The 25,697-nt window shown below is 41.6% G+C and overlaps 1 protein-coding gene and 1 pseudogene across 5 annotated transcripts in view; one reads left to right on the forward strand and one right to left on the reverse strand.

Moving 5' to 3' along the window:
- The window catches only part of PLEKHM3 (pleckstrin homology domain containing M3), a 165,428-nt gene that overhangs the window by 22,468 nt on the left and 117,263 nt on the right, over window positions 1-25,697 (reverse strand). For all 4 annotated transcript variants that reach the window (XM_079781997.1, XM_079781998.1, XM_079782000.1 and 1 more), the window contains exon 7: window positions 4,240-4,397. In XM_079781997.1, coding sequence (XP_079638123.1) covers window positions 4,240-4,397 — 158 coding nt within the window. The remainder of the gene's footprint in view (window positions 1-4,239; window positions 4,398-25,697) is intronic.
- LOC307106493 (large ribosomal subunit protein uL4-like) lies at window positions 17,694-22,001 on the forward strand (annotated as a pseudogene). The gene is made up of 3 exons: window positions 17,694-17,720; window positions 17,875-18,016; window positions 20,668-22,001. The product of its transcript is annotated as a large ribosomal subunit protein uL4-like (transcript).

Here is a 25,697-nt window from a genome sequence, read left to right on the forward strand (position 1 = left end):
TCCTGTTGATGACACACCACCTGTGGGAGCTTCGGGTTCACACCCCGGCTGTGGCTTCTCCCACACTCCCATCAACCTCCTCATGGCTTGGCGAGCGTCTCTCCGGCCGGAGGCTGCCAACTATTCATGAGCAAGGAGCACGCCATGTTCACGAGCCTAGCCCAACGCACAAACACAGCCGACTCAATAAATCGCGTCCTGAAAGAATCCAATAGTTCTAATGCTTGTAGAATTTTTAAAAACTGACTTATGCTATTCAATGATATCTGAATCTCAAAGGATGTTGAGTATAATTCTGAGGACACGGAGGGGCTGAATTTATCAAGCTGGGCAAGGATATGTGTGGTAAGAAATTCACTACATACTCCATTTCTGCGATTTTTTAAAAATCCTCACCCGAGGATATTTTTCCATTGGTTTTTAGAGAGAAGGGAAGAGAGAGGGAGAGACAGAGAGAAATATCAATGTGAGCGAAACACATCGATGGGTTGCCTTCTGCACTTGCCCCGACCAGGGCCCGCACGAGGGTTGGGGGAGCGGAGCCTGCAACCGAGTTATGTGCCCTTGACCAAATGGAACCTGGACCCTTCAGTCTGCAGGCTGACACTCTATCCACTGAGCCAAACCGGCTAGGGCCATTTCTGAGATTTTTACACATAGCTGTTTAAACATGTTTTATTATGGAAAATTTCAGACATACTCAGAAGTAGAGAGAAGAGTATAATACACTTTTGTATACCTATCACCTAGCTTCAACAATGATCAATCTTTCATCCATATCTGTTCCCTCTCTCCCACTGTCAGACTATTATGAAGCATATCCCAGATACCATCCAACTTCATCCATAAAGATTTCAGTTACATATAGATTTAAAATTTAACCCCCTTACTCAAATTTATTTTTACTTATCACATTTATTAACTTAGCACATCTTTATGAACATGTTTTACATCTGCAATTCTATTTCTGGTTAAAGTTTCTTTTACTAAATCATTTATTAGTGTTTCTTTCTATCCTTTCCTATAGACTTGTATAAACCGCTCCCAGTGTTTAACTGGAAACTGAACATCAAGAAATAGTTCAACAGGTTCCTGAAAAGCATTATCATCCTGGAAGTCCAGGGAGGCGACTCAGATGGTTGTGCAAGCTTAGAGAGGTGCATTGGAGCAAGGGAGAAAGAGAGGGTCCAAAACAGCATGAATTCTTTTTTCCTGGGTAAAGGCTCCCAGGAGCCCACAGGCATTTGCACTGATGTCATTTTGGCTTTGAGAAACCAGCAACCCTGACTACGACCACAGCTACTTTAGAGGAGGTCTACCTTCGGGCTGTGATACAGAACCAATCACCTGGGGAGCCTTTGAAGGTAGAGAGTCTCAGGGTTAAAAACAACCAACAGGTCTCCCGGGAGATTTTTATGTGCAGCCCCTTAACCCCTGTGCTGTCTAAGGACCAACTGTACCACATTTTATTTACCCATCCACCCACCAAAGAACATTTTGTTTGTTTCCAGTTCAGGATGATTATTTAAAGCTGCTATAAATATCCATGTGCAGGTTTTTTTGTGGATATAAGTTATCAATTTGTGTTATTTAGAAGTACATTGTTTACTCCCCAAATATTTTGGAGTTTTCCAGGCATCTTTTTATTATTGATTACCAGTTTAATTTCATTGTGGTCTGAGAGCATACTTTGCATGATGCTTTTAAGCTTGTTCAGATGTGTTTTAAGCCCAGAAAGTGATCTCTCTTGGTAAATGTGAGCTTGAGAAGAATGTGTGTTCTGTTGTTGTTGATGAACCACATGAATTGACAAAGATGTCAATTGGATCCTGTTGATTGATAATGCTTTGCAGTTTAGCTATATGCTTACTGATTTTCTGTCTGCTGGTTCTGCCAGTACTGATAGAGGGGTATTGAAGTCTCTAACTATAAATAGTGAAGATATAATTGCATTGAATCTAGATTGCTTTGGATAGTATGGACATTTTAATGATGTTAATTCTTCTTATCCAGGAACACGGTATATGCTTCCACTTATTTGTAGGGGAGATAAATGATGATGGAAGGAGACTTGACTTGGGGTAGTGAATACACAATATAATATATGCAAATGATGTATTGTAGAATTGTACACCTGAAAACTATATAATTTTACTAGAGGCCCAATGCACGAAATTTGTGCAAAGGGCTCGGCCCTTGCAGCTGCAGCAGCTTGCCTCGGCCCTCGCAGTCCCGGCTTTGTCTGGAAGGATGTCCGGAAGGTTGTTTGGCTGTCTGGTCTAATTAGCATATTATGCTTTTTTTTAACTATAGATTAGCCAATGTCACCCCAATAAAATCAATTAAAAAATAATGGGGATATATATATATATATATATATATGATTCATATGTGTCTCCTTGCAGTTTTTTCAGTTTTTGCCTCATGTGTTATGTCTTTTTGGGTAATGTCAATTACCCTTTATCATTACATAATGCCCCTCTTTATCCTTGTATGAAAGATTGGTATTTTTTCTTTAAATATTCAACAAAACTCACTGGTAAAACCATTTGCCTTTTTTATGGGAAGATTTAAAATTTACTAATTCAATTTCTTTACTTGCTATATGTCTATTCATATTTCTATTCTTGAGTCACTTTTGGTAATTTGTCTTTTTAGAAATTTATCCATTTCATCTAAGTTGTACAGCTTATTGATATGAAGTCGTTGATATGGTACTTCCTTATAATTCTTTTAATTGCTGTACCCTTTTAAATTCCTGATTTGGGCAAAAAAGAAAGTATACAATTCACTGATTTTCAGTGTATTCACAAGACCATGTAACTATAATCATAATCTAATTGCAAAACATTTTTACCATCTCCCAAAAATATCCATATCCATTAGTAGTCCCTATTCTCCTTCCCCCAAACCCTAGGCAACCACTAACCTATTTTGTCTCTGTGTATTTGCTTATTTGGGACATTTCATATAATTAGAACATACAATTTATGGTCTTTCACTTAGCATAATATTTTCAAGATTCATCCATATGGCAGCATGTATCAGAACCTCATTCCTTTTTAGGCTGAATAATATTCATTACATGGACATACCACATTTTGTTTATCCCCTCATCAGTTGATGGACATTTATGTTGTTTCTACTTTTTGGCTATTATGAATACTGCTGTTATGAACATTTCTGTTTAAGTTTTTGTGTGGTGCACCTTTTTAATTAGCATATAATCTCAAGGTTATGAGCTAAGTACCTAGCCACTCAGGAAACTGGAGGCTGGAGAGTATGTTTTTTATCTGTGTGTTTATATGTCTGTCTTTCTATGTGTGGGAACAACCCAAGTTCCTGGATGTTTACAAAGAGTCGTTGGGTTTAAGAAGAAGCCAGAAGGGCTGAGTCAACTCGTAATATCTTAACTCTGCCCTACATGCTTCAGCTCTCCCTGGCTCCATCCTCACCTTCTGTTCTGAACCACAATGTAAGTGAGGCCTGCAGGGTGGGAAATGGGCCATGACATTCATGCCCAAAAAAGCCAGTGTACACACACACACACACACACACATACAAATGTATATTTCTATCATGCTTTTCAGATAAAGGGAAAAGTGGTATGTATCATTTTGTTATTCAAGAAAAGCCATGGTTAAAAGCCCTGCTCTCAAGTTAGTGGGAGGGAAAAATCATCTGTCAATCAATAGATGTGATGATGCCCAAATATTACTTTGGTTAGAAGAATAATCCCACATAAACTCCCACTTTTCTCTCTTTTGGTCCTGAAACTTTCATCACTGTACTGCAGTGCATCTGTGGATAAGAGCGTGTGGTGAGCCAGGCAGCTGTTCACCAGGGTCCTCTCGCTTGAGTCCTCGTAATCCATCCAGTTTTGGCCTTCCTCCGAGACTATTCCCCATCATCTATCACTTGGCCCTGAAATGGTTGTGAGGATTCCTCCTCCCCAGTCTTTGTTCTAAAATTGAATCTGAACACTCTTTGTTACCTAATAAGGCAGAGCCAGGCGATGTTTCTTTGCAACTCTGTTATCTCATTCTGGATAAAGGTAGTGAGGTGAGTTACAAATAAATATAGAAAACCAAAGGGTAAAAAATGTTCTCTAAGAATAAGGGAAATCTGATTCAGGATAAGACAAGAGATACAGTACTTGACTGAAAGTTGGTCTGATCTGGCCAAATAAGACTGCATGTGACACATTCAGGTGTACGTTTATAAGACGAGATTCCGTACCTGCTTGTTGAAATATCCTCAAAAGGGTAGAGGATCTCTCCATTGTTGCAGATTTCACAGATGAACCCCTTCTGGCTGCAAAGACTGCAGCTGTACACGTGAGCGCTGGCAAATTTAATGACCTTGCCCAGGAATGGAGCCAGCTTTCCCTCTATTACCTGCAGAAAGAGAAATGGAACAGGGAAAGTCATTGAGCACAGAAATCTTGCAGATGAGGAGAACTGGAATTCCTTTCCTTTACACAACAGGAAAACCTCTAATTATAATTTCTCAGCAACTCTGAGAAAGAAAAGACATAGTATTTTCGCTCCAAAAGAACCCTCTGGTTTAAACCACTGGAGGTTGGAAAATGAAGATGTTGAAACTTCTTTTGTATTCTTCTTTCTTTGTAGTGGGGTGTAGGGGATTGAAGACCAACAAACGGGGAGCCCCACTTGCATGGACCAACTCACAGTTATGGTGTGGTGTAAGAGGAATGCGGTGGGGTTCCCGAAATAGACTGAAAACATCCAGGGTAAGTATGAATGTAGACCTTCATACTTTATGTTGTCTATTCAACAATTCCCTTTCTCTGATGAATTAATAGGATAGTTTTTTTCGCTATTTCCACCAAGAACACAGAACAAATGTGGAAAAATGGTTTCTTTTGCTGGCAAGTATATTAATATAAAGAGGTTGCAAATTTGGCAGGCAGAGGGTCATATTCAGCCTGAAGAGTTTTTAAAAAAAATCTCTTAGTGTTTTAAAGAATGAGCCATTTTAATAATTGGGAGCCTGGCTGGCGTGGCTCAGTGGTTGAGCATCGACCTATGAACTAGGACAGTAGTTGGCAAACCGCGGCTCGCGAGCCACATGCGGCTCTTTGGCCCCTTGAGTGTGGCTCTTCCACAAAATATCACGTACCCTAATTAAGTTAATAACAATGTACCTACCTATATAGTTTAAGTTTAAAAAATTTGGCTCTCAAAAGAAATTTCAATCGTTGTACTGTTGATATTTGGCTCTGTTGACTAATGAGTTTGCCGAACACTGAACTAGGAGGTCACGGTTGGATTCCTGGTCTGGGCACATGCCCTGGTTGTGGGCTTGATCCCTAGTATGGGATGTGCAGGAGGCAGCCGATCAATAATTCTCTTTCATCATTGATGTTAGGGTTAGGATAAGGGTTTGGGCTAGCTAGGGTTCAAGCTCAGGTTAGGGCTAGGTTTAGGGTTAGGGTTAGAGGGTTAGGGTCAGGGTGTAGTAACATTGGGTATTCACAATGAATGAGCTTCAATCACTGGACAAATTGGACGGTAGCACTGAGAATCCCTCTCCCTTTCTCTCTGAAATAAATAAAAATCTATTTAAAAATAAATAAAATAATTGGAATATTTCACATAAAAATGAGTATTTGGGGTTTCTTTTGAAAAATCATTAGATCTAGCAGAGCTAGGCCTGAACTCTAGCATGGTGATATCCTGCCTGCCACAGGCAGCTTGCTCCCCCCGGGGCACGTGCCTCCTGTCGATAGCTGCTCCCACCAGGCCCTCATGTCCTGCATCTGCCTGCCTCCCACAGGTACCACACCTGCACACAATCTGGCTTTTGGAACCAATGGTTAGTCTGATCTCTCCTCACTTCACTAAAATGATGGGCTTCAAAGTGTTCAGCAGTTCGTGTACCAACAAGATAAAACCTGCCTTTATTTCTCTCTATTAGTGCAAATATATATACATGCTGATTTTAATAAGAAGAAAAAAAGAAAGATAAAATTTAATTTGAAAATAGTTAACAATATTTGGAAATAGCTGTATGCTTTCAAATGAATTTATAGTTTAAGTGACAATTTTACATAAAAATAAGATCCAAGGGCCATGCAAATCATACCTAAATGGAAATTACAATGCCAAGGTGAATAAATTAGTAGTAACTAACATTACAGAAATGTAAGTCTGTAAGGAATGTAACAATGTATTTTGCTAAAAATGAAGCTATGCATAATACTGGAGATAAAAACTTAAGTGATTTTAAAATATATATATATTTTTTTTCAAATTTTTTTTTATTGATTTCAGAGAGGAAGGGAGAGGGAAAGATAGAAGCATCAATGATGAGAGAGAATCATTGATCTGCTGCCTCCTGCACACCCCCTACTGGGGATTGAAACCACAACCTGGGCATGGTTGTGCCATGTGCCATTGACTGAAATCGAACCGGGACACTTCAGTCCGCAGGCCTATGTTCTATCCACTGAGCCAAACCGTCTAGGGCTGAAGTGGTTTTAAAGGTCACAGTATAATCTCATGATGTTTTCAAAATAACAGTGGTTAACTTTAGGGAAGGGAAGAAATGGGAAAAGCAAATCTTTCACTTTGTATACAGTTGTCTTTTTTGCATTTTTAAAAACAATGTATATCATGTTGCATCAAGGTACAGAAAGTGAACAGAAAAATCAGGTTTACTGCTTTATAAAAGTGGATTTTTTTTTCTTAATATAAGAGGGTAGAAATTATGCTGGCTGTTTTTCTGTCAAGCAAGTCCGTTTTCCACCATTTTAAACTTATTTCCTCTTTAGAAAGCTATAGATAGAGCTCTTTTTATTTTTATTTTCTCAAGGACCATTAACTTCGATAAACCCCAGTAAAGCGTACTCCTAATACCAACACATGACACACTTTCTAAGAAATAACCACTACCAAATCATATACCCAACCACCAGTAAACACTTTCCAATGTGTCATAGGGTTATTTCTAAATTGTGGTGACAATACTTTAGTTCCACTTGGTTTTGCTTACATTACTCTTTCCTAAACAACCAAGATTAATGACACATTTAAAGAGAGGCGCAAACTATAGTCCACTCAGGGGAAAACATCAGGATGTAGAACAGTTCTGGACAGCAGGTGAGTAAAGGCTGCTTGAAGGAACCGAGGGTGAGAAGAGAAAACCTTGAGGAAGGACCTGACAGTTATCACCTGGGATCTACAGGAGCAGCCTGGGCATCTTGTGCATAAAGCTTTCCCCATTTTATTTATTTATTTATTTATTTATTTATTTATTTATTTAAAGTGAAATCCCCAGTTTAAAAAAAGAAGGGAGAGAGATACAGAGTTAGAAACATTGATGAGAGAGAAACATTGATCAGATGCCTCCTGCACATACTGGGGATGTGCCTGCAACTAAGGTACATGCCCTTGACCGGAATCAAACCTGGGACCCTTCAGTCCATAGGCCGATGCTCTATCCTCTTAGCCAAACCAGTTAGGACAAGCTTTCCCCATTTTAGATGATCTCCTTGAGGCAAAGGGTATGAGAATTTTGCAGGCTTTTGAAATATCTCACCAAACTTATTTAATAAGCTTTAAAAAATTAATTTGGGGACTGATAGCTTTATAATAGTTAGTCTTCCTATCAAAGAACCTGATATAGATCTCCATTTTATTACATTTTCATTTATTATAGTTTTAATAAAAATTTGTTTTCTTTCCTTGTATATGCCACTCACATCCTATCTAATAAAAAGAGCAATATGCAAATTAACCATCACTCTGCTACACCCATAAGCCACACCCACCAGCCAATCAGTAGTGAGTATGCAAATTAATCCAACCAAGATGGCTGCAGCCACAGAGCAAGCAGGAGGCTTGGGTTTCCCCGGCAATGGAGGAAGCCAAGCTTTCTGCACACCCTGGCCAGCCCAGGCCTCCACTCAAGGCTACAAAGTTTCAATTATAGAAGATAAATAAATCCCAGATACCAGGGCCTCACCTTGGGTCGCTGGGGTCGTGACCGGCCTGCAAACCACCACAGGCCCCTCACCCAGGCCACCCCACGCCCCAAGAGAACCCCCACCCTGATCCAGGACACCCTTCAGGGCAAACCAGCTGGCCCCCACCCATGCACCAGGCCTCTATCCTGTCTAATAAAAGAGTAATATGCAAATTGACCATCACTCCAACACACAAGATGGCTGTCCCCATGTGGTCAAAGATGGATGCCCCCATGTGTACACAAGATGGCCGCCACAAGATGGCCAGCAGGGGAGGGCAGTTGGGAGGGACCATGCCTGCAAGGGAGGGCAGTTGTGGGTGATCAGGCCAGCAGGGGAGGGCAGTTAGGGGTGACCAGGTCGGCAGAGGAGGGAAATTGGCCTGCAGGGAAGGGCAGTTGGGGGGGACCTGGCCTGCAGGGGAGAGCAGTTGGGGGGGACCAGGCCTGTAGGGGAGAGCAGTTGGGGGGGACCAGGCCTGCAGGGGAGGGCAGTTAGGGGTGACCAGGCCTGCAGGGGAGGGCAGTTAGGGGCAAACAGGCTGGCAGGGGAGCAGTTAGGCATCAATCAGGCTGGCAGGGGAGTGGTTAGGGGGTGATCAGGCTGGCAGGCAGAAGCAGTTAGGGCAACCAGGAAGGCAGGCAGGCAGGCAAGCAGTTGGGAGACAGCAGTCCTGGATTGTGAGAGGGATGTCCAACTGCCCGTTTAGGCCCAATCCTACCGGGATCGGGCCTAAACGGGCAGTCGGACATCCCCTGAGGGGTCCCAGATTGGAGAGGGTGCAGGCTGGGCTAAGGGACACTCCCGCCCCCCCCCCCCCCCGTGCACAAATTTCGTGCACCGGGCCTCTAGTTTATTATATTTAGGTTATTTCAAAATTGCATTTTGTGTAAAATTTTTTTCTTATTAGCCATTGCTGATATATTAGAATATATTGACATTTGTGTATACCTTATATATGACTATAATTTTACTGTATTTTCAGGGATGCAAAGCATTTTTAGGGGATTCTTTTGGGTTTTCTGAAAGTAATAAACTGGTCCCTTCCTTTCTAATATTATACCTCCTATTTACGTTTCATGTCTTATTGCATCACTCAGTGCTCCTAACATAATATTAAGAAATAATGGTGTTAGAATCAAACTGGAAATTATGGAGTTAGTGAGTGGCTCATTTTCTCCATGAGGAACATATATATTGTCATTCACCACATTTTATTGATTTCCTCTGTTTTCAAATTACAGCTTTAGTGAGATATAATTCACATACCATGTAATACACCTATTTAAAGTCTACAATTAAATGGCATTTAGTTTATTCACGGAGTTGTATACTATCACCACCATCAATTTTTGAGCATCTCTTCAATTCTTCCAAAAAACCTTGTACCCATTAGCAATTACTCCCTTTCCCCTAAACTGCTCCCCAAGCCCTAACCAAGCACCAGTCTAGTTTCTGTCTCTATAGATTTACCTATTTGGGGCATTTCATATAAATGGAATGATACAATATGTGGCTTCTTTCACTTAGCTTAATGTTTTCAAGGTTCAAGTTGATTCTCTTCTAAATATCTCTAGTATAAGTCTCCTTTTTCCATCCTGCCCCACACTCTTATCTCTCCTGTCAATCTTCTAGTTTTATTTCCAGATGCCTGTCTTTTTCCTTTGATCTGACCAAATATATATACTAATCAGTTTTAGATACCACTTTTATCATGTATCATCTCTTCCCTCAAACCTTGGTGAATTATTATTTTAACATTATTAAAAACTCTTCACTCATTCATTTCAGAGAATTATATTGAATTACTATGTCCCACATTCTCCATACAAGAGTGAACTGGGCCAAACTGGAGCTTACATTTTGCCTGGTGTGCAGGTAGTCCATAAGCTGATTCCACACTACCTATCCAAATTCATTTTCCATTTCTTATGATGTAACTTCTGTTGTGAGCAAATGTTTCCTCATGTAGAATATGCTTACTCTTGTTCTTGTGCCTTCACCCATGTCATTTCCTCTGTCTGAAGTTTTGCTTCTCTTCTTAAACACTTTTTTGACTTCACCTAGGCTTCATGGCTCCGATCTATTCTGGCTTGATCTGGAAAGCCATCTTTGGCAACTTCACTGTTTGGATCTCTTGTGCTTCACATAAATTACTTTTACATCATGCACACCATGTAATTTAATATAAAACTTGATGCTGTTTTGTACTCTTTACTAATGCTTAACATGTGATTGTTTTGCTTATCCAACTGTTGACTGAATATCTTGAAATGGTGATCCTAACTATAAAATGGTGATTTTACTTAAAAAATGTAAATTTTATATGGAGTAACCTAAGAGAATGTAAATTGCTTGGAGGCAAGACTGAGTCTCATACTTGTCTTAAATATCCCATTTCTGCCAGGCACCTAAGTTCTTGTTGATTGACCAAGGATGCTTTCTCGTCTTTTTCCTTGGCTGCAGTGGTTATATCTTAGGGCTGTTTTTGTGTCACAAATATTTTCAGTCATTGTGCTGGGTGATTTAGGGAGGAGCATAAAGAGTGCATGGCCCTGGTGGAAGCTCAGCTATTCAGGGACTCCTTTGGCTTCTTTTCATTTGATTAATTGCTCTTCCTATTTGTCAGCTTAAGTTCATGGCCATGTTCCAAAGGGCTAAAGCTGCTGAAAGATTTCCTTCCAGAAAGTGAGGTAATAGTCTATGTTTTAGAATTTACAAACATATCTTTAATATTTCAGAAAGGAAAAGTTTATACTTATAATTGTCCAGGGATAAAGATATATTTAGAAGGTTTAAATCTTATCTTTGACTACAACTACTAGCAGCACTGGGAACAGGATCCAACTATTCTGGCTTCTTGTCTAGAGGTTTCATCACAACAAAGTAGTAGGTTCCAAATGTGACATCTCTAAGGGTTCTTTTAAAAAATCAAATATATTAATACAAATTTAAAAAAAAGAAAAATCAGATAATATCTTTACTTTGGATAATTGTTTAAAAACAAAATCAAGTGACCTGCCTCCCATCATCTGCTCCTGCCCCCGAGTCTTACAACTTCTAATCCCATTTCCTAGCCATCTTGGTGGGGGCTTAGGGTTAATGCCATATTCCACAAACACCAGGAAGATGGCAGCCTTAAAGAAGACCAAAGCCCAAGGAGCTCCTACCCTTAGTTTCTAAATGAGAATGAAAAGTACAAAAGAACTATTAGAATGCCAATGGACCTGGAAAATGACTATGGGTTGGGCAAGGTCAAATGGCCAACAAGTGAACAAGTACACAGCCTGAGGGAAGTCAGATTTGAGAACCCTAACCTGGAGTGCATCCCTAGAGTGACAATAGTCCTCAGTGAGGCCCAGCATGGGGAACAGTCCTACAACAAAAAGAAAACAGATTCCAAAAAAATTGAGAATAGTGTAAAGAGCCTCTGGGGCAACTTCAAGCATACCAACATTCATATCATGTGGATCCAGTAGGAGAAGAAAGAGCACAAGAAATTGAAGACCTATTTGAAAAATTAATGACAGAAAACTTTCCTAACTTGGTGAAGGAAATAGACATACAAGTTCAAGATGCACAGAGATTCCCAAACAAGATAAACCCAAAGAGGCCCACACCAGGACACATCATAATTAAAATGCAAAAGGTTAAAGACAAAGAGAGAATCTTAAAAGCAGCAAAAGAAAAGCAGTTAGTTACCTATAAGGGAGCTCCATAAGATTGTCAGTTGATTTCTGAACAGAAACTTTTCAGGCCAGAAGAGATTGGCAAGAAATATTTAAGGTGATGAAAAGCAAGGACATACACTAAGATTACTCTACCTAGCAAAGCTATCATTTAGAATAGGACCGATAAAGAGCTTCCCAGACAAGAAAAAGCTAAAGGAGTTCATCACCACCAAACCAGTATTACATGAAATGTTAACCTTTTGCACTCAGATGTCGAGTGTGACTTGACATGGTTAGCATTAGAATAAAGGAATCGAGAAAAAAGCAAGCGAGTGCAAAGGGTTAAAGGGTCTTCTTTAAGAAGTAGAACAAACAAAAGATAAAAAATATGAACAATAAAAGGGCAATAGATACATATCTATAAACAATTGAATCTAAAAAACAAACTAGCCCTGGCTGGTGTGGCTCAGTTGGTTGGAGCATTGTCCCATACACTGAAAGGTTGGGGGTTCAATCCCTGGTCAGGGCACATGCAGTTGATGTTACTCACATCAATGTTTCATTCTCCCCATCCCCCTCTCTCTGTCTCTTTCTTTCTCTCTCTAAATCAATAAAAACATATATATTCTCCAGTGAGGACTAATACAATAATCTATAATAATAAAAGCATAATATGCTAATTAGACCAGACAACTGAACGACCTTCTGGACGTCATTCCACACAAAGCTGCAGTGGCAGGGCCGAGGCAGAGGAAGTTAGGGGCGATCAGGCAGGCAGGGGGGGCAGTTAGGGGTGATCAGGCAGGCAAGCAAATGGTTAGGGGTGATCAGGCAGGCAGGCAGAGTGGTTAGGGGCAATCAGGCAGGCAGGTGAATGGTTAGGGGCAATCAGGCAGGCAGGTGAGCAGTTAGGGGTTATCAGGCAGGCAGGTGAGTGGTTAGGGGTGATCAGGTAGGCAGGCGAGCAGTTAGGGGGGATCAGGCAGGCGAGCGGTTAGGAGCCAGAGGTCCCAGATTGTGAGAGGGATGTCTAACTGCCAGTTTAGGCCTGACTGGGCCTAAACCGGCAGTTGGACATCCCCTGAGGGGTCCCAGATTGCGAGCAGGTGCAGGCTGGGCTAAGGGGACCCCCCCCCCACCACCCTGTGCATGAATTTCTTAATAAAATAAAAATAAAATAAAGGAATAAGCAGAACAGAAACAGACTCACAGATACAGAGAACATTTTGATGGTTGCCAGATGGGAGGGGGTTTTGGGGGGATGGGAGTAAAAGGTGAAGGGATTAAGAAGTACAAATTAGTTGTTACAGAATAGTCATGGGGATGTACAGTACAGCATAGGGAATATCCTATATAATAAAGAGCTAATATGCTATTTAGACCGGATGGCAGAACGACCTTCCGGAATGACCTTCTGGAATGACCAGTGGGCAGCGGGTGGGGCTGTGGGGCCATGAGGCAGCCGGGGCCATGAGGGCCGAGGCAGCCAGGGCTGTGAAGGCCTACTCTTGCAGGAATTTTGTGCATCGGGCCTCTAGTAGTCAATAATATTCTAATATGTATGGTGTTGAATGGGTATGAGATTTATCAGTATGATTGCTTAATACGTTATGTAATGTCTAATCGTTGAGATGTACACCTGAAACTAATATAATAATGCATGTCAATTGTAATTTAAAAATAATGAAAATGATTTTTTAAAAAGTCACAAGACCATTAACCAGGTGGTCATTTGGATATGTCATAAGTGATTGCAAAATAGGCCTCTGGATGAGGTTTAGTTACCGCCCTATTATTTTTCCCCAAAGTGCCTGCCTCCATGAGCAAAATCATGACAAAGTAGTTAGCAGAAAGCTTCCTCCTCTTCCTCCATCTCCTTAACCCCCTGCACTCACCCTCCTTCACCTTCTCCATATACCAAGTTGCCCTGTCTTCTTGAGAAAAGGCAGATGTCTGAAACAGGGCAAAAGAGTTTGTTTCTGTTTTCCATTCAGCTTAATTTCTTGTACTAAAGAAGGGACCGGTCTGATTTTATTTACTTGGAGAGCATGCATAAATGAATATGTCAGAGGTATTTTCCTGACCGGGTATTCAAAGAATACACACTTCCATTTGTAACTTAGAATGATTTGTCCTCTTATTGCAAGTAGGATAAGGACAAACTGCAGCATCACACTGATACCTTCTTCTTCTTCCTGATTTTGCTATTTTTCACTTTTGTGGTCTCTCTCCAATTCTGTTCACTCTATCATTTCAGGTACTTCTTCAGGAACCATCAAATATTACTTTCCATGCTCCAGTTAGCTGACAGATACACCCACTATGCTTCCCATGGACGCTGCCTGGTTGAACTTCCAGTTCAGGGATACACACATTCATTCTCTCCCTCCCCCTCTTCTATTCTGGTCAAGATGGTCAGCATTGGAATTTGAGGCCTATGGCTTTCTTGCAGACTAAGACAACAGACTTTATTTGATTTGCTTTCTTGCAGACCAATCAAAAATTACAATTAAGTTAAAAAATAACCTAGTGCTGCCTTCTCCAAACCACAGTTTCAGAAACAGCTGCTTATTACTCATGTGTGGCACCAGGAAATTGCAGTGTCATGTTCAAGGCCTGCAGCCAATAGAGATCTGTGGGATTGGGAAATGGGCACAAATGATTCTTTTATGTCCGTTACCTTCACTCCCTTGGCACCACCACGGAATTCAAAATCTACAGGGGGAGAGGGACAGGGCACTAGTAACTTGGACAAGGAAAAAAACAAAAACAAAAAAAAGCTCTTTCTCATTGCATTCCTGTATGCATTGGCTAATTCCTTCCCCCCGATTTGTCATTTACCTTCCATGCGCATGCGAGCATTCCTCGGCCATTGTGCAGCAGTTAGAATCTGGGCGACTGTTGGGGAGACTTTGATGAAGAGGCTGCTGCACTTGACAAATGGCCCCTCCTCTAAAAGTCCAACCAAAAGACCCCATTCACCGAACACAAAGCCACCTGCCACTCACTAGTAACAAGCTCGCTGATGACATGGAAGAATCAAAATGGTCACACATTGTGAAATGATGTCCAGTATGATTTGGTTTGCATTTGCTTGGCCAGAGGCCTGTGGAAGTTGGCCCTCACTATTTTCTCTGCTTGTCATGTCTCCGCATCGACAGGTGGGTACAGTGAAATCTAGGGATCTGGGCTGTGCAAGTACACGGAGAGTGAAGGAAAAACAGTCTGTGGATTCTGCTCAAGTTTGAAAACCCCAGCACTCAGTGAGGATATTCTGAGTTCTCATTCAATTATAAATAGTACTCATCGTAATCATAGGTCCTTGAAATTGGAAAATAAAAAGCATAGGGGATTTTCCTATTTCAAAAAGTTTTGCTAAAACCTCATTTTCCCATAATTAACCTTTGAGCTCCTTATCGCGGCTCAATGCTGGGATGTTTGTATATAAACAGAAAACTGTCTTCTCTAATTAGCTGCTCCCCACCCCTCTTTACCCATCATGGAGCTGCTCTAACACTGCTGGGCTTCTGGCTAAGCAAGCACTTCTCTGAGGGTGGATTATGATGTCACCAATTAGCTCTTATCTGATCCTTTCCCAAAGGTGACAATTTCTACTTAGACTTAGGAAACTATGTGATAATTGAATTTTGAGTTGATGTAATTGGGTAGATTTGTGAGTGGTCATCAAATTACATTTTGCCTCCTGCTGGAAACTAAGTCTTAGGGAATACAAGATAAAATAATTTCAATTTTCTTCAGTTGTTGAATGGCAAAGATGAACCCAAGAACATAAATTTCTTCTTTATTTTTTAAATCCTCATCCAAGAATATGTTTATTGATTTCAGAGAGGGAGGAAGGAAAGAAGGGAGGGAGGGAGGGAGGGAGAGGGAGAGAGAGAAAGAGAGAGAGAGAGAGGGAGAGAGAGAGAGAGAGAGAGAGAGAGAGAGAGAGAGAGAGAGAGAGAGAGAGGGAGAGAGAGAGAGAGAAACATTGATGTAAGAGAAACATGGATTGATTGCCTCCTGTATGCCCCCTGACCAGGGGTCAAACCTGTAGCCTAGGTATGTGCCCCGACCAGGAATTAAATCCACAACCTTTTGGTATACGGAATGACACCCCAACCAACTGAGCCACCTGGCCAGGGTGAACATAAATCTCTTATTCAGAAGAATATATGGGATGGGGGCCACTTCATCCAGTTTTTCTGTACTACAGAAAGTGCCTCAAGGGGTGTGGACTTGTCAAGACACAGCCTCATGGAACTTCTGTGGGAGCATTTGCAGAGAGTAAAGTACAGTTACGTGATCCACCATGTGCTGAGCTCCCAAACAGACCACATAGTCTGACATGGTACATCTGGATTATCTGGGAGAGAAATGATTAAATCATTTTCAATTGAGACAGTTCCAGAAAATCCTCATGGCATGGTCAACAGGATTGTACTTCTCTGTTGAATTCATTGGTTATATACCTGAAGTAAATGTGATTTAGGTCTCTATTCATTTTGGTCCTAGTTATGACATTATTGACGCATCAAATAGTAAACAAGGAAAGGCCCCAAGTGGTCTTTTAAACTCAGCTTCCTTACTTCATAGGTTCTGAGGAATCTGAGGCCCAGAGCAGTCATGTGAGCGGCCTAAGATCACCCAGCGGATTAGTGACAGACCCCGACTCCCCTCTTCAACAGCCTTCACTGCTACAGGGAGAGGACTTTCCGAGGGCATCTGGGGTCAGAGGCAGCTCTAGGGTTTTGGCCTGAGAATCCTGACCCACCATATAGAAATGGAAGATTTCTAAAACGGCCTCAGTCCCTAAATGGAAGCAAGATGTGCAGTCTAGATCGACCCAGGTTTACACCCATAGCTTTGATCTGAACTGGATCTGCCTTTGGCTTATAGGAAGATTTATTGTCCAACCTATTTACTTCTAGTACGAAAATTCTCTTAAATGGTCATATCTTGTGTAAATTTCTAAATATGAAGATTTTGAAGAGCATTGGTCAAATGACTGGGAAATTTATAAAGTAACAAAATCGTGACAAAAATGGACTTACTATCCACATAAACACTATTCTATTTACCAAAACTAGAGAAGCAACTCTAGTTATATAGAGAAGCAACTACAACTTGAAAAAATTAAGGCAAAACAAACAACTGCCTGGATGCATGTATGTGGGAGAAATGGAAGAAATATGGCTTTTCAGAGAAGACCTGAGCAGAGGCCAATGTAAGACACATTAACCGAAAAACAACAAAGACCCCAGGTTTAAAAGGGACAGAAAAATAGAGGAGAAATAAAAGCAACATTCCCTGATCATGTCAGATGACCCATTAGGAGAGGCAGAAAGCAAAGGAAAGGAGAAGGAGGAAAAAGATGGAAGCAAAAAATAAATAAATAAAAAGGTTAAGGAAAAGAAGGGGAAGGCAAGTCAGAAGCTCACGAAGAGGGAAAAACCAGGATGCAGCTGACCGAGACCTGGAATGGTCATTAGAAACCTAGGTTTCTATCCCCTGAAAGCTGTGTAAGTCACTTCACTTCTCCGGGCCTCAGTTTCCTCATCTACGAAATCAAGTGATTGCACCAGGTCATTCACAACTAGATGACCAGTAAGGATCCCTCTCTGTTTGAAAACTCTATGATTTTGTGATTAATGAACAGGGGAAACATCAAAAGAAGCTCGTTGAATACCCCCAGGAATGAAGAAAGGGAATATCTGGGGAGACAGATAAAAGGTGAGTTTAGCCAGACTAATTAGAAGATACCCAAGGACATTTTCAAAAGGAGTGAAATAATGTCAGCAGCTTTCTATGCCTCTGCTTGCTGAGTGCCATTCAAAGAGGACTTAATGCTTTTTAGGAATTGTCCCCTCACAGGTGTGCAACCAGACACCGGTTTTCCTGAAGAAGCTGGAAATCCCTTCCTTTCATTAATGCATTTAATTAGTTATCATATTTAGATAGCACTTAGGGATGAAAAGTACAATGTAAGTGCTCAACATTATTATTACTTAATCACTTTTATGAGACTAGCAATGCCAAAGATTAAATGGGAAAACAAAGTAAGTTCCTGGCTAGAATGCTGTGATCTAATAAATAGCTGGGTCGCTGATGTGAGAAAAAGCAAATCCTGCATATAAAGTGAGAGAGGCGCTCTTTATTAGCTTGCATGCCATTGTGTTAAGGTTGTCGGTAATTTGTATTCTTTGCCTTCAGGTATCAACAAGCAGTAAACCACCACTTACACACAGCACTGATTATGATTTCACACATCCTGTTTTTCAAGAATATCATCTGCTGTGTTTGTGGCGTCTGTATGCTGGGCAGCTGTATGTCCAGGATATGGACTGGAATACACGTGGGAATTTAGTATACAATAAAAGTGGGGAAATAAGTTATTTAATAAATGATGGTGGGGCAGCTGGTTCACCATCGGGGGGGAAAGAAAGCTGAATCTCCAACTCATTCCATAAAAAATGTAATTCCAGATAAATCAAAGATTTAAATATAAAAAGAAAATCATTTACAAAGTATTTTTAAAACGATAGAAAAGTATTAGAGAAAAATGTCAGAGAAATATTTACATGGGAGTAAATATTTTATTATCCTAGAAACCATAAGAGAGTCTGAATATATAAAATTTAAAATTTAGTACAATACAAAATACCATTTGTAAAGTCATGTGATAGGAAACTGGGGAAAATATTTCCTATTTATGTGAAAAAGTGCTAATTTCCTTAATAGAAAAAGAGCTCTTTCAAATTAATAAGAAAAAGATCAACAATATAATTTCAAGACAGGTTAATGAAATTAACAGACAATTCACAAAAGCTACAAATGGCCAATAAACATAGAAAAAAAGATGCTCAACCTTACTTACAATGGGAAAAAATACAAATTAGAGTAACCGTATGAGGTTATATTTTATATTTTAGATTGGCTAAGATTAAAAATATTGCCAGTACGGAAAGTTAATGTGGGTGTGGGGAAACAGGCATTCCCAAGACACTCAATGAAAGTAGAAATTGGTCCTTCCTTTTTAGAAGGCAAGTGGCAATAGTATCAAACTGCAGAGCAGGCATAGCCTTTGACCCGGCATTCTCATGTTAATGCTTTTACACTACAGATACATTTACACACGTGCACAGGAAATGGCCAAGGGTGTTCACTGCAAGACTGGTTCTAATAGAGAAAACGGCACAGGTTAAACATTAAGGGAACTCTCAACTCTGCAGCCGATAAAAGCAAGGGGTAAGCTTTTATGTGTACTGAACACGCTCATGGACCCACAAGTCCACTGTTTACTGTCCACTGGAAAAGGCAAGATGCAGAAAGATAGTATAGTTTGATCCTTTATGCAAAGGGAAAGAAAGAAAAAACAAACAAACACCCAAAAAACAAAAAACAACCACACTTAGAAATGTGTAGAAATGTATAGAAGAAGACAGCAAGCTGGCTAGAGTTAATAGAAGCTACCTCTGCAAAGTGGAATGTGGGAGAGAGAAGGGAAGACTTTAAAAATAGATTTCTGTAATAAACTGGATAAGAAATTAAGACAAACAATTTTATTTACAATTGCATAAAAAAGTAAAATAAAAATTCCTAGGAATAAATTTAACCCCAAGGAGGTGAAAGACCTGTACACTGAAAACTATGATATTGATGAAAAAAAATTGAAGACTATGCAAATAAATGGAGAAGATATTCCATGATCATAGATTGGAAGAATTAATATTGTTAAGTGTCCATACTACTGCAAAGCAATCTATATATTTAATGTAATCCCTATCAAAATAGCAAAACAAACTAAAACCAACAACAACAAAACAAAATCTGATTAAAAAGTGGGAAGCAGATCTAAAGAGACATATTTTTCCCCAAAAAGACATACAGATGGCCAACAGGTACATAAAAAGGTGCTCGATGTCACCAATCACCAGGGAAATGCAAATCAAAACTACTGTGAGAAATCACCTTGCACCTGTTGCAATGGCTATTGTAAAAAGTTGAGTGTAGGTGAGGATGTGGAGAAAAGGGACCTCTTGTGCACTGTTGGTAGGAATGTAAATTGGTGAAGCCACTCTGAAAACAGTATGAAGTTTCCTCAAAAAATCAAAAATAGAACTACCATATGATCCAGCAATCCCACTTCTGGGTATTTATCTGAAGAAAAGGAAAACACTAACTCAAAAAAGGTTTATGCATCCTCATGTTCACTGTAGCATTATTTACAACTAGAGGCCCAGCGCACGATTAAATCGTGCACGTGTAGGGTCCCCTAGGCCTAGCCTGCCATCAGGGCCATGTCCGCCGCCCTGTGACACCTCGCATGCTCTGTGGACGCTGCCGGCACCCCACCCCATGACGCCTCACACACTCCACAGATGCTGCCGGCACCCCGCCCCGCCTGCTGCGAGGGCTGCTGCTCGTTTGGTTGTGATGCCATAACGGGGTCACGACCACAGGCCTTTTATGATATAGATAGCCAAGATATGGGAACAACCCAATGTCCATGCTGGATAGTAGATGAAGACAATGTGGTATATTATGCAGTGGACTATTATTCAGCCATAAAAAGAAGAAAATCTTGCCATTTGCTACCACATATGCAGATCTTGAGGGCATGATGCTAAGTGGAATACATCAGACTGAGGAAGACAAACACTGATCTCACTTACTGGTATATGTGGAATTTAAACACACACACACACCCAACCAAGCTCACAGATACAGAGAACAGATTGGTGGTTGCCAGAGGCATCCGGGGGTGGGAGTGGGGGGTTGAAAAGGGTGAGGCTGGTCAAAAGATATAAACTTCTGGCTATAAAATAGATAAGTCATAGGGATGTAATATACCGCATGCTGGCTACGGTTAATATTGTATTGCATATTTAAATGTTGGTAAGGGATCTTAAAAGTTCTCACCATAAGAAAAAAATTACTGTGTGGTGATGGATGTTCAGTAGACATGTGGTGATCATTTTGCAACATATAAAACTATTGAATCAGCTTTTCCCTGTGGGAGCCACGGGCCTGAGAGGAGTGTGGCCTTCTCTCCGCACCATGGCGTGCTCATCCACTGGCACCGTGTGCTCCGTAAAGGGGAGTCATCTGGCAAAATGTCACTGTGCCTGCTGTGTTCAAGGATCCCATTCAACCAGATACTGGGAAGTTTGTTCACACAACTTGCGTAAAAACACCAGGCAGCTCTATGCTGTCAGTGAACTGGGAGGTCATCAAACCAGTGCTGAGTCTGGGGGTGCTGGCAGAGCTGTGCCTCGAGTTCCCGGAGTTCGAGGAGGTGGGACTCACCGTTCTGGCCAGGTGCTTTTGGAAATATGAGTCTTGAGGGGGGAGGGGCGTGTTTGCATAAACCAACATCTGGCGCCATTGGCACCGTAGAGTGAACACAACACAACATCAATGTGCCATCGGCTTTGCCCTGGCTGCCCTGGCCTTCCCAACGTTGGTCATGTCTAAAGGACATCGTATTGAGGAAGTTCCTGAGCTTCCTTGGGTGGCGGAAGATAACACTGAAGGCCACAGGAAGACCCAGGAGGCTGCTTTGCTTCTTAAGAAACGTCTAAGGCCTGGAATGATAGCAAAAAGGTCTATGCCTCTCAGTGAATGAGAGCTGGTAAGGGCAAAATGAGAAACTGTCACCGTATCCAGCACCGGGACCTTGCATCATCTCTAATGAGGACAACGGTGTCATCAAAGCCTTCAGAAACATCCCTGGAATTCCTCTGCTTAATGGAAGCAAACTGAACATTCTGAAACTTGCTCCTGGTGGGCAGGTGGGCCGTGCCTGCATTTGGACTGAAAGTGCTTTCCGAAAGTTAGATGATCTGTCTGGCCCTGCAGAGTAACTGCACCTTCCCATGCACACGATGCTCAGGTCAGACCTGAGCAGAATCTTGAAAAGCCCAGAGATCCCAAGAGCCCTCCAGCACCACGCAAGAAGATTCATGGCGGAGACCTGAAGAAGAATCCCCTGAAAAACCTGAAAATCATGTTGAAGCTAAACCCCTATGCAAAGACCATGCACGGAATCACCATTCTCTCCAGGCCAAGAACCACGAGCTCCGGGTGGATAAGGCAGCAGCAGCGCTAGAAGCTAAATCAGATGAGAAGGGGGTTCCAGGCAAGAAGCCTGTGGTAGGGAAGGAAGGGGAGGGGGTTGTTGACGCTACGAAGCAGAAGCCTTGGTGGAAAAAAAGGCTGCAGCTACCAAGAACCCAGCAGCCGAGAAGGCTGCAGGGGGGGAAAACCCACCATGGAAGAAAAGATATCTGCGGCATAAACTTAAATGTGTTTATTCTCTAAAGGTCAAATCACTTTGAATAGCCAATTTTATTTATTTTATTTTTTAAAATACATTTTTATTGATTTCAGAGAGGAAGAGAGAGGGAGAGAGAGTTAGAAACATCAATGAAGAGAGAGAATCATTGGTTGGCTGCCTCCTGCACGCCCCCTACTGGGGATCGAGCCCACAACCTGAGCATGTGCCCTTGACCGGAATCGAACCCGGGACCCTTCAGTCCGCAGGCCAACGCTCTATCCACTGAGCCAAACCAGCTAGGGCTGGACAGCAAATTTTAAATAAAGACCTGATCAAAGGTAGTGAGAAACATGAAAAAAAAATTGAATTATTATGTTGTACACCTGCAATTAATACAATGTTATATGTCAATTATACCTCAATTAAATATATCATTCACAGGAATTCAAAGATGACAACTTCTTAAAATGAAAACAGGATAGTAAGAGTGGAGAGGGAAGAAACATCTGGGTGGTAACAGTGGGAGACCATGGTGATTGTGTGGATAATGTCGGTGGTGGTAGAGTTAAACCCTATTTTGCGGTTTGACTGCAAACAGCTGTGAAGGCTCACACCTGCCTCTCCTTGCCCCACACCTGGGCAGGCTGCTAGGAAGCCAAGTGTTCCCCCTTCAGCACCTCAAGGAGATCAAACCACCAATCTCCTGTCTACCTATGGGAATCCTTACCCAGAAACCCCACCCCAACCACATAAAAGCTCACGAGAGGCTGCTTTCCTCTCTCCAGGCATTGGGGATCTGCGAGAAGATCTCAGCTCCACCCCAGGGACCTCAATTAGGTAAGTCATAAACCTTTTTGTAGCTTCAAAAAGGTCTGTGCTTTTTTGGATATTTAAATAAGGAATACAAATTGCCACTTTTATAATAAATGTTTAAATTCTTTAAAAAACCAATGACGGCTTGATAAAGAATGGCTTTAGAACTATATACATGTAATTTGATTATGCGTGTGTAAGCATTCTAAAAATGTAGAAAAGCCTTCATGTTTTTGGTTTTATATGACTTGTGCTTTCACTCGTCCACAACATGTTTATTTGCACAAAAGTTCTTTGGAAGTTGCCTATCAGTGAACATATCGCGCCTGCATCAGACTCAATGCTTGTATCCAAGGAGACCTGTGTGTCTAATCGAATGTTTCCTGACTTACGGTTTTTTTAGGTTTTGGAAGGGAACATTGCCCCAATTAGAATGACTTATAAGATATGCAGAGTGTCAACAGCCGTATCTAATGCCAGGCAATTTAAGGTGGTTTTTGTTTACATAATTATCACTGAATTCTAGACATTTAATCTTATCTCTTTAAATACCTAACTGGGAGTTAGTGAGTAAGCAATCAGCTAGAATGCACGTTTCGTTTTTCTATGAATCTCACCTAAACGTTTTCAATGCCTCTTCCCAGCTCTGCTGGGCCGGGCCTTTCTCCTTCCGGCCTCTAAGGAGTGACTTACCCGCCCGGCTCCATCCCCGCAGGCACATTACTTGATCTCCGTCACCTGGTTGGTCTGGAAATTCCAACAGTTTTAGATTGTGTTTTGTAGTCCACAGGAGGAGAAACAGTATTGGTATCAGATTTTAAAAAGTCCCTTCCCCATCTGTTCAAAGGTCTCAACCATTTCACGTCACTGTGCAGAGGAAGGATGCTACCCAACCTGCATGTCTTTAACCACTCAGTTTGGTGTCACTCCAAAGGAAAGTCTATGAACTGACTGACCTGCCTTAGACTTGGCCTTAAGAAAGAAATGGAAACTGGTTTTACAACAGGACATTCAAATGTAATCAAAGAGAAACGAGTTTGGAATAGTATGTCCACCTGTGAGTGACATGTCAGAGGCTTGGTAAAACCTAAATGGAAAAGTGCCCCAAGAAAGGAAGCCCCGTAAGCAGCCAGCTCCCAGGGGGCTAAGGACAGAGGGTCTGTGATCTGGCCCAGCATCTAACGTCCTTCTCTGTGCCACCCCGATGGCCGGCCTTTCTCCCTTCTGCCGTCTGTGTACGCCAGGCCAGAAAGACGCTCATCAGCATTCATTCGCTACTGCTGGGAGCTCTGGTAAAGGGAAAGCTTTCAAACGGGTCAGAACTTTGTATGAGTGTAGAGCAGGCGTCCTCAAACTACGGCCCGCGGGCCACATGCCGGTGTTTTTGCCGTTTTGTTTTTTTTACTTCAAAATAAGATATGTGCAGTGTGCATAGGAATTTGTTCATAGTTTTTTTTTTTAAACTATAGTCCGGCCCTCCAATGGTCTGAGGGACGGTGAACTGGCCCCCTGTTTAAAAAGTTTGAGGACCCCTGGTGTAGAGGTTTCAGTTGTCTTTGGGCACCCTGTCCTTCAGGAGCATGGGTAACTGAAAAGAATCAGTCCCTCACAATCGTGTGTGTGGAGAGAGAAAGAGAGAGAGCGAGAGAGCGAGAGAGCGAGAGCTCGGCTAACTGAAACTCGAAGCAGTTGTAGAGTAGCTTACGAAAACTGGGAGAAGAGGTTTCATTGGTCTCTTTTATTGTATTTCCTTAAATTGAGGTATAAGATACATAGGTGAAGTGCACAGATCTCAAGTGCACAACTCAGTGAATTTTAAACATGTATGTGAAACGACTATTGCCCCATGTGTGCTCTTGGCCTCCAGCTCCAACCGCTCCAACCCGTGCTCTATGCTACCACCAGCGGATCTTAGAAAATACAGATTTGACCAAACAGTAAGAATAATGGCATCAGCTGTTACATATCCCCCACAGCAGTGACTGACTGTTTAATATGTGCCAGTTGCTGCCCTGAGCTCTTTAATGCCTTATCTCCTTTAAGATAAGACAAGTCATGCACTTAGCACATTGCCAGTCATACAGTGAGCATTAAATAGTAACTGTTACTATTATTATTTATTCACAGGAGCCAAAGAGGTCAGTATTTTTATCATTACCAATTTATAGGTGAAAAACTGAGTCTTACAAGGCTTGAGTCCTTTGCCCAAGGTTGCACTTAAACGTGCAGAGGAGGGAGCTGGACTCCCGAGCCTAGGGCTAACCACTAGGCTTCCGTGCCATCCTAGAGCTGGCATTTCTTCAATGAAGCCCCTGAAGCCTCTTCAGCTGCTATAGGATAAGGTCTCAACTCCTTCGTGTGCCCTGCCCCGCCAAGTCTTCCCACAAGCCTGTCTTCCCACACTTGCTTCCAGTTTCTGTCTACCACCTGTTCATCTGCTCTGCGGATGGCTGTGTACTCATTATTCCCTGGAAAAGTTTTGATCTTAGTAAATATCATTCACTGCTATCATCCTGCATGAGTTCTGAAAGCTTTCTGTTTTTATTTCTAATTCTTACTGCAACTACCCAAAATAAGTAGTACATAGTCATTTTACAGCTAAACAAACGGAGACACAGAAAGATGAAGGTGAGAGCTAATACCCATCACAGCTGGAGTCTGAACCCAGGACACCTGATTCCAGGGCTCGGTCCTTCCCACACCACCACCCCCACCTTTCACTCCTGCCTCAAATGCCACTTACTTTCAAAGGCCTTTGGTACTTAGCCACCAGCTAGGCCCCTCTTGCTCTGTGCCGTCCACAGGTATAAACAGGCCACCAATTAAGGAGGAATGGCTCTTGCTTCATTTCCAACCTAGGCCCCTTCCGAGTGCATGCAACTTTTGCATTAAAAAAACCGAAACAGAATATTTCTCGAATATTCCCACTGCAGGCCCTAGAAAC

Source organism: Cnephaeus nilssonii, assembly GCF_951640355.1.
Source record: "Cnephaeus nilssonii genome assembly, chromosome: 10".
NCBI classification, from domain to species: domain Eukaryota; kingdom Metazoa; phylum Chordata; class Mammalia; order Chiroptera; family Vespertilionidae; genus Cnephaeus; species Cnephaeus nilssonii.